The sequence below is a fragment of the Leucopleurus acutus genome (genome assembly GCF_964270905.1).
Source record: "Leucopleurus acutus genome assembly, chromosome: 2".
NCBI lineage: Eukaryota > Metazoa > Chordata > Mammalia > Artiodactyla > Delphinidae > Leucopleurus > Leucopleurus acutus.
Window position 1 is genome coordinate 149200393 of NC_139143.1, and position 12132 is coordinate 149212524.

Sequence of the window (12132 nt, forward strand, 5' to 3'; positions counted from 1 at the left end):
CTGTCCAGAGCCCTTGCAGGCAGCTGTTATTCTGGTGGCAGAAATCTGCTTACCACTCATCAAAATACAGCCTCATGTGAGCTTCTGTGATCTCAGCTCCCGACCCTGCTTCTTCTCTCCCTTGTGACAAAGCTGAAATCAGTGGGGAAAGCCAAGACCATTCTCTACCAGTTTTCTGCCATGGTAGCTCATTCTAAGCCCTCTTTCTCCTGCCATATGCTAACCCTGAACCTGTATTTTAGCAACAGTGAAAAAAAATTATAGTCTCTGCTTCCCAACAGTGGCTGCCAGGGTGTAAAGTTAAGAAAGAACGCACACTCATACTCATGTGCATAACTCCATGCATGTGTGAGCTGAGTCTCGCAAAAGGAGAGACTTGCCGAGAGCAAGAGTGAGCGGGACGGAGGGTCCAGGTAGAGGAGGAACGTGCACACGAGGCGCACGGCCTGTTCAAGGAAGTGCCAGCACAGGAGCAAAACTCCTTGTTAGCATCTCTGATTTAGGTTAGGTTCCTGAAGCAGGTTATAAAGGCAAAGACCCTCGCTGTGAACTGCAAATTGCTTTACACAAAGTTTGCTGCCAGAACCACGTGAGGGAGTCACCAAACATCCTCAGCAGTGGGTACTGTCATTTGAAAATTTCTTTAGCAGTTTAAAAATGTCTTTTTCAGTGAAGCCGAACATTTTTTTTTTTTTTAATGAGGGTTTTTTTGGCTGCGTTGGGTCTTCATTGCTGCGCGCGGGCTTTCTTTGGTTGCGGCGAGCAGGGGCTACTCTTCGTTGTGGTGCGCGGGCTTCTCATTGCGGTGGCTTCTCTTGTAGCGGAGCACGGGCTCTAGGCAGGCTCAGTAGCTGTGGCGCACGGGCTTAGTTGCTCCGCAGCATGTGATCTTCCCGGCCCAGGGCTCGAACCCGTGTCCCCTGCATCGGCAGGCGGATTCTTAACCACTGCGCCACCCTGAACATTTTTTAAAAGGTTTTTTGGCTACTTATGTTTTTTTTTCTTCTGCAAAGTGAATAACCTGGTCAGGACGTTCCATCATTTTTCTATTGAGGTATTAATGTTTCTTTGGTCCATTTATGTATGCAGCAAATATTTACTGAGTGCCTGTTACGTGCCGGGCACTCTTCCAGGTGCTGGGGACACGGCGGAAAACAAAACAGAGATCCCTGCCCTCCAGGGAGCTGATGTTCTGGTGAGAAAAGACAGACAGTGAACATGGAAACAAGGTCAAGATTTGTAAAAACTCTTTAAAGATTTAGGATGATAACACTTTGTTGTATAGTTTTCCCAGTTTGTCATTTGCTTTATTATTTTATTTGTATTGTAATCTGTCTTAGAGAGCTTCTCAATTGTTTTAGCTTTTGATTTTGGCATAATTTTAGATTTATAGAAAAGTTGCACAGATGGTAAAGAGAGTTCCCAGCTGTGCCCGTCTTCCCCTGATGTTAGTGACTTACATCTAGCACATTTGTCAAAAGTAAGACATGAAATTAGTACACACTGTTAACTAAATTGCTTCATTGGATTTCACCAGTTTTTCCACTAGTGTTCTTTTTTTCTATTCCAGAATCCAATGCAGGATACTAAGTTGCACTTAGGAAATTCTTAATTTTAATGAAGTAAAATCTATTGATTTTGTTCTTAGAGTGTCCTTCCATATCCTGAGATCTGAAAAAACATTAACCTGTGTTTCTTCTAGATTTTTATGGTTTCATTTTTTAAATTATTTATTTCTTTAAGCCATCTGGGATTTATTTTGGTGCAGTGTACATAAAGATCTAGTTTTTATTTTTCTGAACAGTTGGTTATGCAGTTCTCTAGAATGAGTCCTTCCTTTCTTCACTGATTTGTGAAGCAACTTCTATCAAATATGAAATACTTAAATGTCCCAGGTTCTGTCTCTAGGCTACAGGTTCCATTACGTTGATTTTTCGATTGACGGCTGTGTCAGTATCTCACCGTTTTGACAGTTACATCTTTATAGTATGCTTTCATATCTGGTAGGACAAGACTTCCTCCTCCTTTAGCTTTATGAAAATTATATTAACGAGAATAGTGATCCCATTTATGTGCCAGGTCCTGTGTTGGGAGCCACAGATAAGATACGAATGACCAAGTCCCACCTTCAAGGGAGCCAGTCTGTGGGGGAAGCAATCATGTGACTAGTGCCATCCAGCAGCGTGCTGGAGCATAGCTGACCCACAGGGCAAGGGCTATGGAGTCCACCTGGAGCAGTCATAGAAGGCTTGGCCTCTGCTTGATTGAAGTAGGAATCAGCCAGAGAAGTAGGCAGTGCATTTCGGGCAGAAGGAACAGTGGTCAAAGGCCTGGAGCTGGAGAAGTATGCAGCGTGTTCTGGGAACCTTATGCAGATGGTGTTGGAGCCTTAAGTCCTGGGATGGGGGTGGTGGGAAGAAGTAAGACTGCACAGGGAGGTGGGGCAGGATCATAGAAGTCCTTCACTGCCAAGGGAAGTGTTCAGATGACCCCAAGGGCCCTCCTATCCTGGAATTCTTCAATTACTGACTCTCTTCCCAGGAACATGTTCCCAGCCAACCTGGTGGAAGCCACATTCAAACAGGTGAGTGGGTCCCCGGACGATGGAGAGGTGGGCAGGCAGGGCCAGCCTGGGCCCGGCTAAGGAATGACAGGCTTGCCCAGCCAGTCTCCCTGTCTCTGGGGTTGGGACGCTAGGGAGAGGTGGTGGGAGGACCTGGATCCTTAGAGCCTCCCGGGGCCACACTCCTGCCCTGGGTTCCAACTTCTCACGAAGAAGAATTATGAGGGTGGAGGGAAGCCCCTGCTGAATGCCTGCTCTGCCCTCATTTACACCCATGCTCGCACACACCATCCACTTCAGTCCTCAAAACAACCCTGCCCTGGGGTAGGGCCAGCCCCTCTCCTGGACGAGGAATCCGAGGCTCAGGAGGGTTAAAGGATTTGCCCAAGGTTATATCACTAGAAATGGCAGAGCTAGTAGGTGAACCCAGACCTGTCTGCGTCTAAGCCTGTTTCCTCTTTCTTTTTAGAATAATCCTTTCCCCCTAATAAAAACAGTAATAACATTCACTGTAAAATATTAGGAAAATACTAAAAAATATAAAGCAGAGGATAAAAGTCACCTGTAGTTCCAGCACCTAGCAATAGCGATAGTAGAAGGTATGTTTCTAGTCTGTTTTTCTCTGCAGAAATGTTTTTAAAAATAAAATTAGGATCATAGGACATATATGGTATGCATCTTGCTTTTTTTTCCCCATTCCCGTTATATCATGGGTACTTTCCATGGTTATTAAATGTTTCTTAAAAATACAATATTTAGTGATGATGCAACTGTTTGGCTCTTCTAAGGCTGGCTATAATTTATTTGCCCATTTCCCCTTTCAGTTGTTTTCCAAAACAAGAAATTATGGTAAACAACCTTGTACACCGATCTTTGTCTGCACTTCTAATAATTTCCCATTCTTTTCCTCTTCTAAAATGTCAGCCGGTTGGTTGACTCAGTCCAACAAGCATTTCCTATCCTCTTCCCTGTGCTGGGGCCCTGTATTGGGCCTGGAGACACAGAGGAGGTGGCTGAGGGTTGTGGAAGAGGCTCCGAAATAAGGAGCTGTGAAACCCTGAGCTAATCACTGTATCTTTCCTAACCTCCTGGGTCTTCATCTGTGAGATGAGCCAGGTAGTGAAGGTCCCTGAATGCTAGGCTAGGGAGTTTAGATATTATTCCAACAGTGACGGGGAATTATTGAAGATGTGAGAGAGAAAGAGAGAATATTGCTCTACTTCACTTCCCTGCCTGGAATGCCCTTTATCTTTTGGCAAACTCCTACCCATCCTTCAAGGCCCAGCACCCAGCACAGAGTGTTCAACGTTGGGGTGTTGATTACGATGGTGATGGTGATGGTGGTGGTGGTGATAATAGCAGTAATGGTTACAGAAGGCTTACCATGCGCCACGCCCTGCTGTCAACACTTCACATATATTGTCTCATTTAACCTAACGAGGTAGATTAACTATTAAGACCCCATTTTACAGATGAGGGAACGGAAGCACAGATCCTGAGTGGTTCCCTTTTTCCCCCACTAGAAGACTTGCTTTATTGATACTGTGGTGTTGGGAGGATAGGAGCCCTTATGTGGACTCCTAGTACCTGAGGAATGAGAGGAAAAGACTCAGGAATGCCCTGAGGGCTGAGGAGGAAAGGTAGGTGACTCAGCCACTCAGCTCTTCCCAGCTGGGGCCTCATCGCATCAAGAAAGCTCGGGACAAGCTGAGCTTTTCAAATAGAAAATCCAAGTTTCCATCAGTGGAAGGCAGGGCGGGCTGGCTGTTATGGATGGATAATGGATGGTTGAAAGGGGATAAACAGGTGAAAGGAGGATTATCCAAGTAGATTATCCAGGTAGGAGATGGATGGATGATTAGAGAGGGTCCCAGGTGGGTGTAATGAGGCATAGAAAGAAGAGAGAAGGCGGGATGGAGGGAGGTGTGGCTGGGTAGTGTATGGATGGATAAAGGAACCTCAGTTTCATTTTTGGTAAAATATTGATAATAATTGAGAATAATCCCTGTCCTGCCTATGTCACAGGGTTATTGTCAATCAAATAGTTCACGAGTGGATACAAATGTGCTTCCAAGATGTCATTATCATTGTTGTTGTTGATATTAGTAACAACACTTGGACTCATTCCGGGTTGGGATGTCGCCCAACAGTACCGCACCAAGACCACCCCCGTTGTGAAGTCCCCCAAGGTGGCACCGGAGGAGGCCCCTCCTCGGCGGATCCTCATCTATGGGGTCCAGGAGGAGAATGGCTCTCGTGTGCAGAACTTCGCCCTGGACCTGACCCCACCGCCCGAGGTCATTTACAAGTCGGAGCCTGGCACCAGCGACGGCATGAACGTGCTGGGCATCGTCATCTTCTCTGCCACCATGGGTATGTGCTGCCCACCCGCCCCGGCGTGCCGCGGAGCCTGCTCTCCTTGCATTTATCCCTCCCTGCATCCCTGCGGCCAGTAACCTGAATAGCCTGGAGTCTCCCCATCTTCCAGGTGGCTCCTTCCTTTCCTTTCCAAGGGAGTGGCTCATGTCCCCATTCCATTGGCGGGGGCAGGAGGTATCCCCAGCCGGAGCTGATGTTCCTCACTCGGAACTCCCCATCCCTGGGTGCTGTTCACCTCCAGGGGTGTCGGCCCTGCCTGTGAGAAGAGCACGCCTCTAGCCCCGTCCCAGCGGCTATTTAAAGCCCTCATTCCTCCCCTCCGCCCTCAACCACGGGGCCTTCTCTCTGCAGACCTGTCTGTGCCATTTCTTGGGGCCGCCTGACCACACCCTTCCCTTTGTTACTCTTCTCTGGGTCCCCAAGGCCCACCACAAGCTACTTACCAGAAAGCTGGTAACGCTTAACTTGCACAGGCCCCTTTGGGGGCCTGTACCTTTTTTCCTTTTTTAAATTTTGTATTCTTTTTCTTGAAGAGGTCCACAAACTGTGTAAGCTTCAGATCCCACAAAACCTCTGGATACGCCCCTGCCTGTGCGCCCATGGCCACCCCCACCAACGTACGCATACAACCTTCTCCCTCCTTTGGAGCCTAGGAAGTCCTAACCCCTCCACAGCAATCTAGCTTGTCCTCGTCCTTTTAGGCCAGCCCAGGGGTCATCACGAGTCTCACTATAAAATCACATCAGCCCCCCGTCGCCCCAGCCCCAGACCTGGGAGGGCCTCTCTGGCTTCCAACTCCTCTGCAGGGCTTTCTTCTCAGTGGAAGGCCTCCCCATTCTCCTGGATTCTCAGCCAAGGAACCTGGGGGTCACTTGCTAGCCTGCCTTCTGCCTCAGCCCACACCGACATCCAGTCAGGCCTGCCCCTGAAATCTCTCTGCAGTCTGTGCACTTACCTTCGGCGCACTGCCCCAGCCAAGGCCGTCGTCATCTCTTACCTGGTTTCATGCAAATGCCGCCTCAAGAATTCCGTGTCCCGGTGTGTCCTCCTCACGGGGTCACTGAGTCTCCACGTAAAGCCTCCACTGGCTCCACTGTACTCCAAGAGGGGTCCAAACACGGCGCGCGGCTCGCACAGCCTGCAAGCTCCGGCCAGGCTGCCCCGTCATGTCCTGCTCACTTCCCACCGCCGCGCTGCCCGCCAGCTCCTGGAAGGCGCCTCCCGGGCCCTTCCCACCTCCCTCAGCCTGGATGTTCCTGCCCCTCCCTCTCCCCTGCACCTTTCTCATCCTTGAGGGGCCTCTGCATAAGCATCCCGTCCTGGGGAAAGTCCACCTGGCCCCCCAGTCAGGTGCGCTGTGTTACTCACATGTTTGACCCAGTGCAGTTATGTAATTGTTTGTGTGACTGTTTAATGGCTGCACGGCAGCTGTGTACGCTCCACGTAGGCGGAGACAGGGCTTGTTCTCCATTTAGCCCCATAGTCTCCACGGGACTGGCTGGAACAGGTGCTCAGTAAAATCTTCCAGAGAGGGCTTCCCTGGTGGCGCAGTGGTTAAGAGTCCGCCTGCCGATGCAGGGGACACGGGTTCGTGCCCCAGTCCGGGAAGATCTCATATGCCGCGGAGCGGCTGGGCCCATGAGCCATGGCCGCTGAGCCTGCGCGTCCGGAGCCTGTGCTCCGCAACAGGAGAGGCCACAACAGTGAGAGGCCCGCGTACCGCAAAAAAAAAAAAAAAAAAAAAAAAAATCTTCCAGAGAGACGGGTAGATGGATGAATGGATGGATGAATGATAAGGGGTAATGGAGCACTTATCGTCGTGGTCAAAAGGCCAGGCAGGCACACAGAGGAGCCAGGACCTCAGAGACCCAAGTGTGTGAGGAGACAGTGTTTGGAAGCATCCTCAGTCCATCTGATAATCTGTCCCCAATCCTGGACTTTCCTCCTCCTCCCAGCCATCGCCTCTCTCTTAGGGGTGGGAACACACTAAAAGGACATCTACTGGCAGAGCTAAAGAAACCTTTGAGACCCTTCAACTCACTGTTTGCTGAGCACATACAACTGTCCACGTGTCAGTGTGTATTTGTTGTGTGTGCCCAGCTATAGCTGCACCCACATCTGTGTGCCCACATCTGAGCGTGAGTGAGCACATTTGCACGGCTGCTCCCCTCACCGCAACCTCCTTCCCCGTTTCCTTCCTGGTGCTGGGATGTGGCTGCTGCCAAGGTGTCACTGGCCCTGCCTGTCGGAGGAAGCTCACTGCCACCCCCTGCGTCCCATGCACACTAGCACCTAGCCAGCCGGAGCCCATGGATGCCCCAGAGAGCCTGATGAGGAACAGGAAGAGCCGAGAAGGGACAGAGCCAGCAGAAAACCTGGCTCTGAGCTCAGTCAGGCTTCCGTGGGCCAGATGCACAGGGCTGGGCCCAGTGTCATCCGCATGTCTGGCCCCTCCTACCCACCCCAGCAGGGCGCCACCGCTCCGCATCACCATCACCCGTGGTAGCTGCTCCCAGACAGTGTGGGTTCGGCTTCATGGGCAGGGAAAGAGCTCTTCTCTGGAGTCCCACAGACCAGGGTTCAAATCCTGCCCCTCCCCAGCTGAGTCAGTGGATCAGCCTCTCGGACACAGTGACAGTAAGCTCCATGAGGGCAGTCACAGGGTGTGATGTGCTCTCCAGTTTTGTGTCACCAGAGGGAGAGCAGTCACTTGTCACTGTTCCAGGAGTGGCCTCACCATGCTCACCTGCGTGAGCTCACCCCACAGGATAGCACACATGTGAAAGCTTCCTGAGTGAAGGAGAGCCCAGAACCCCAAGGGGAGGGGAACAGGGGCTCCAGAAAAGGCTTTATCATTCATTCATTTGTTCATTCATACGTTCATTCATCCATCCAATGATGAGTTGCCTTCGTGGGGTTAATCTTCTACTGGAGAAGACAGAAAAAAACACCAGACGACTGTTGTAATAAGTGATATGAAGGGATCAGAAAGAAGTGAAATAGAGGGGAGTAGGTGGGGAGTCTGCCAGGGCAGTGGGAGTGGGTCTCCAGCCAGGCCAGAGCTTCAGGCATCGGGTACCATGCGGGCAAAGGCCCCATCACAGTCAAGAGCTTGATGTAGTCTAGAAACGTGAAGAAGGCCGCGACGCAGGAGCACAGCGAGGAAGGGAAAGCAGGGCCTGACGGAGGCGGGAGTTGTAAACGGGGTCGGATCAAGTGGGGCCTGAAGCGGAGGGTGTGGGAGTGCTGGTTGTGCTGTGTGTGCAGGGAAGCCGGTCGGGGGTGCTGGCAGGGAGCATTTCTGTCTTTAGAACATGGTACTTGCTGCTGGGTAGAGCGGGGCGACAGAGGAGGAAGAGATGAGAGCCCTGTGGGGAGGCCACAGCCTGCTCCAGCGGGGAGGAGAGGGGCGGTGTGAGGGAAGCGCTGGGGCGTCAGAGGCTGCTGGGCAGTCGGCTAAGCGCCGAGATCTGCGTGTGCCTGTGGTCTGTCCCTGCCTGGCCACCAGCCTGTGTTGGCACACGTAGGCATCATGCACATCCGCCACCGTCTGCGGCGTCTGTGATATGCTGTGTCCCTGACCCCCGCAGGCATCATGCTGGGCCGTATGGGTGACAGCGGGGCCCCCCTGGTCAGCTTCTGCCAGTGCCTCAATGAGTCCGTCATGAAGATCGTGGCAGTGGCTGTGTGGTAAGCCTCGTCGTAGGGGTGCGGGGGGCTTCTCTTCTACCCACTCCACCCCCTTCCAGCTCTGCCCTGGGCAGCTGGAGGGACACCGTGGTCCCGTAGGAGGGAGCAGAAAGCTGCCCGGGAGGCTGCGTTCCCCTGGATCCCCCCCGCCCTGACTAGGCCGGGTTCCAGCCCTGGGCCTGCCACTTCTGGCTCCATCAGGCCCACTGGCGGCAAGCTAAGAGCTAATAAACCTGGCCCTGTGCTCTTGGCCTCAGTTTCCCCATCACCTGGGGACTCATCAGCTCAGTCTTTGGAGAAAGGAAACACTGGAAGTGACAACCAGCTGCCCCTTCTTGGTTCAGAGTTCAGACCTTAGGAATCTTCTAATTTAACCTTGCACAGTCAGATGGGGAAATGCAGAGGCCTGCCAAGGTCACCCCCAGAGGCTGTGGCATTGCTGGGCTGAAACGTGGGCTTGCAGAAGGCAGGGGAGCTCCTCAAAGGCCTGGACGGCAGGAGGCTGTGCATCGCTGGGCTGGTTGAGGTGGCATTCGTTTCACCACGTGCCAGGCACCTGGGCACACAGTCTCATTCTGTCCTCACAGGGGCCCCGGGAGGCTTAGAAGGGTGAGGCTAGGCAGTGATGCAGTGCCAGGGCCTCCCAGGATCTTTGTGTGCCCGGCACTGAGCCGGCTGCCCCGCCCACCCCAGGTACTTCCCCTTTGGCATCGTGTTCCTCATCGCTGGCAAGATCCTGGAGATGGACAACCCCACGACCGTGGGAAAGAAGCTGGGCTTCTACGCTGTCACCGTGGTGTGCGGGCTGGTGGTGCACGGCCTCTTCATCCTGCCCCTGCTTTACTTCTTCATCACCAAAAAGAACCCCATAGTCTTCATCCGCGGCATACTCCAGGCCCTGCTCATCGCGCTGGCCACCTCCTCCAGGTAGCCCTGGGCAGCGGGCAGGATGGGGGAGGAGACCATGGCTGAATGCTGTCCTTCTGTCCAGCCATCATTTGTCCATAGCCATAGAACCACGGAAAGTGTCAGCGTGACCCGCTTCACAAACTTGGGAGACGCTCCGGTAACAAGACGTATTCTTAAAATGTAATGCTTGAGGCACTACCTGCCCAAAAGGCAGAAAGCCCTCCCCCACCTGCCCACATACCCCGGGTTCACTCAGTCCACATGGGGCTCAGCTTCCACGCAACAGCGGCAGGGAGAGCTGGAGAGTGCTGAGTCTGCAGTCGCTATCGCTGTTGCCTTGCGCTGCCACGTGGTGCTTCTGTGGAAGTCAGGCCCTGTGCTGTTTAGGGACCTTGCCTGTACCGTCACTGGGACAGCCTGGCAAGTTGCCCCGTCACAACCTTGGCGGCGTCTCCAGACAGTGGGAACTTGCCTCGTGGTTCCATCACCCACTAGCTGTGTGGCTGTGGGCCAGTCACCTGACCTCCCTGGTGACCTCCCTGTCAGTTTCCTCGGATACAGACTGAGGATCATTGCAGCCTCTGCCACATAGGGTTACTGTGGGATTAGTGGAGATAACCCAGTAAGGCCGGTCTGGGCTTGATGAAGCAGCACCTGCCCTCAAAGATCCCAGACCAAAGCGAGTGCAGGAGACCCGGGGAGGTAGTGTCACGCAAACTTGGCTATTGAGCAAGGGGTGGGGTAGGGGAAAGGAGGTGGTCACTTACTGGGCATCTAACCCTGTGAAGAAAGGGTGGTTCTCCCCACAGCAAATGTCCAAGCTCCGCATGGAAGAAGTCACCCGAACTTGAGCCCATGTCTCTGGCACCAAAGGCCTGGCTCTTCCCTGCATCCCTTACTGCCTTCTCTTCCCTGGGCCTCAGCTTCCCAATCTGTAAAATGGGAATGAGGGCCACCACAGACCTCCTTCCCTGGCAGCCACATGGCCCACCCTTGGCAGCAGAAGCACCTCATACAGGACTCAGGAGGAGCAGAAGCCCAGTGAGGAGAAGCCCTAGAAGCCTTGTCCAGGAACCCTCACCCAGGGCCGAGGGAGGAGGTGAGAGGGAAAGACGAAGCCCCAAGCAGCTGCTGGCCCCCGTGACAGAGCCGGCAGCCCTTGCCATTTCCTGTTGGCAGGAACCACGGCCTCGGGCCCAGCATGCCTGGGGCCCATGAGGGGCTCTGGCAGGTGCCAGTGGGCTTCCCAGGCAATGGCCTGTGGTAGAGGAAGGGCTCTGGGGCCACGCTAACCCGAGTTTCAGTCCCAACACCGCCACTGGGAGCTCAGTAACAACACAGCTGCAACGTGAGCAGTGGCTACCACTGGTTGAGCGCCTACAGTATGCAGACGCTGTCCTGAGGGCCCACTCGTTAATCCTAATAGCTCTGTAATGTATGGACTGCTTGGGACAAGGAAACTACGGCACACGCAGGTTAAGGAGGTGCCCGGGCCACTGGGCTAGTGGGAGGCCGGAATCTGAAGCCAGCGGTCCCGCCAGAGCCCTGCTTTTGACTGACCTCTTCATCCGCACTTGGCACAGTCGTGCGACACAGGGTCAGCCCCTCCTCCCCTCTGGGCTTCAGTTTTTTCACCTGTAAAAGGGACTTAAAACCCCTCCCTCCCAGGAAGCCATGAGGATGTATAAAGCACAGTGCCCGGCGCATAGTAGGAGCTCGGCTGGTGGTAACTCCCTTCCTGACCCATGTGTATGGGGGTCTCTGAGGCCCTGGGCCTGGGCAAGTCTGGCCATGTGACCATTTTCAAAGCCCCTTCAGCCTGTTCTCCCCCTACCCCAGATGGGCCAACTGCCTGGCATGGGTGGGGTGGGGAGAGCTTCCGTCACTGGTCAGCGGACAACCTGGGGGCCCTGCCCATCCTGGAGGAGGGTGATGAGCAGACGCTGGCCCCTCTGCCCACAGCTCAGCCACACTGCCAATCACCTTCAAGTGCCTGCTGGAGAACAACCACATCGACCGGCGCATTGCCCGTTTCGTGCTGCCCGTGGGCGCCACCATAAACATGGACGGCACCGCACTCTACGAGGCTGTGGCCGCCATCTTCATTGCCCAGGTCAACAACTATGATCTGGACTTCGGCCAGATCATCACCATCAGGTGCACCCCCAACACCCTGCACCCAGTGTGGATTGGGGCGGGGGGTACTCTGGAACGGCCTTCAGGAGTCTTGAGCTCCCAGATCTCATGGAGTCTCTGAGGCCCAGAGAGGGCAAGGGGCTTATTCCAGGCCACACAGCAAGCCAGTGCTGGGGCTGAAACGTGACCTGGCCTCGTGACTCGGGGCACCAGGCTCCTTCCCCAGCGCTGCCCTGCAGAGGGGAGCTCTGAGCAGGCTGGGAAGCTTGGGGCCAGAGGAGGGCCTGCAGTCTGGACATGCAGAGCAGGGGAGGGTGATGCAGGCAGGCACAGGGTAAGCAGAGGCCAGGGGCAGGATTGAGGGATGGTGGAAGAGTTGCTGGTGTGGCTAGAGCTGAGGGAAGGGTGCTAGGGTGAGGGGCAGAGGCCAAGGGGAAAGCCTCACATGCCACCCC

The 12132-nt window shown here is 53.8% G+C and overlaps 1 protein-coding gene across 2 annotated transcripts in view; it reads left to right on the forward strand.

The window, feature by feature from the left end:
• The window catches only part of SLC1A7 (solute carrier family 1 member 7), a gene marked incomplete at both ends in the record, with an annotated part of 46190 nt that overhangs the window by 32243 nt on the left and 1815 nt on the right, over positions 1-12132 (forward strand). For both annotated transcript variants that reach the window (XM_082861161.1, XM_082861162.1), the window contains 5 exons: positions 2542-2584; positions 4714-4936; positions 8533-8632; positions 9326-9559; positions 11504-11698. In XM_082861161.1, coding sequence (XP_082717287.1) covers positions 2542-2584; positions 4714-4936; positions 8533-8632; positions 9326-9559; positions 11504-11698 — 795 coding nt within the window. The remainder of the gene's footprint in view (positions 1-2541; positions 2585-4713; positions 4937-8532; positions 8633-9325; positions 9560-11503; positions 11699-12132) is intronic.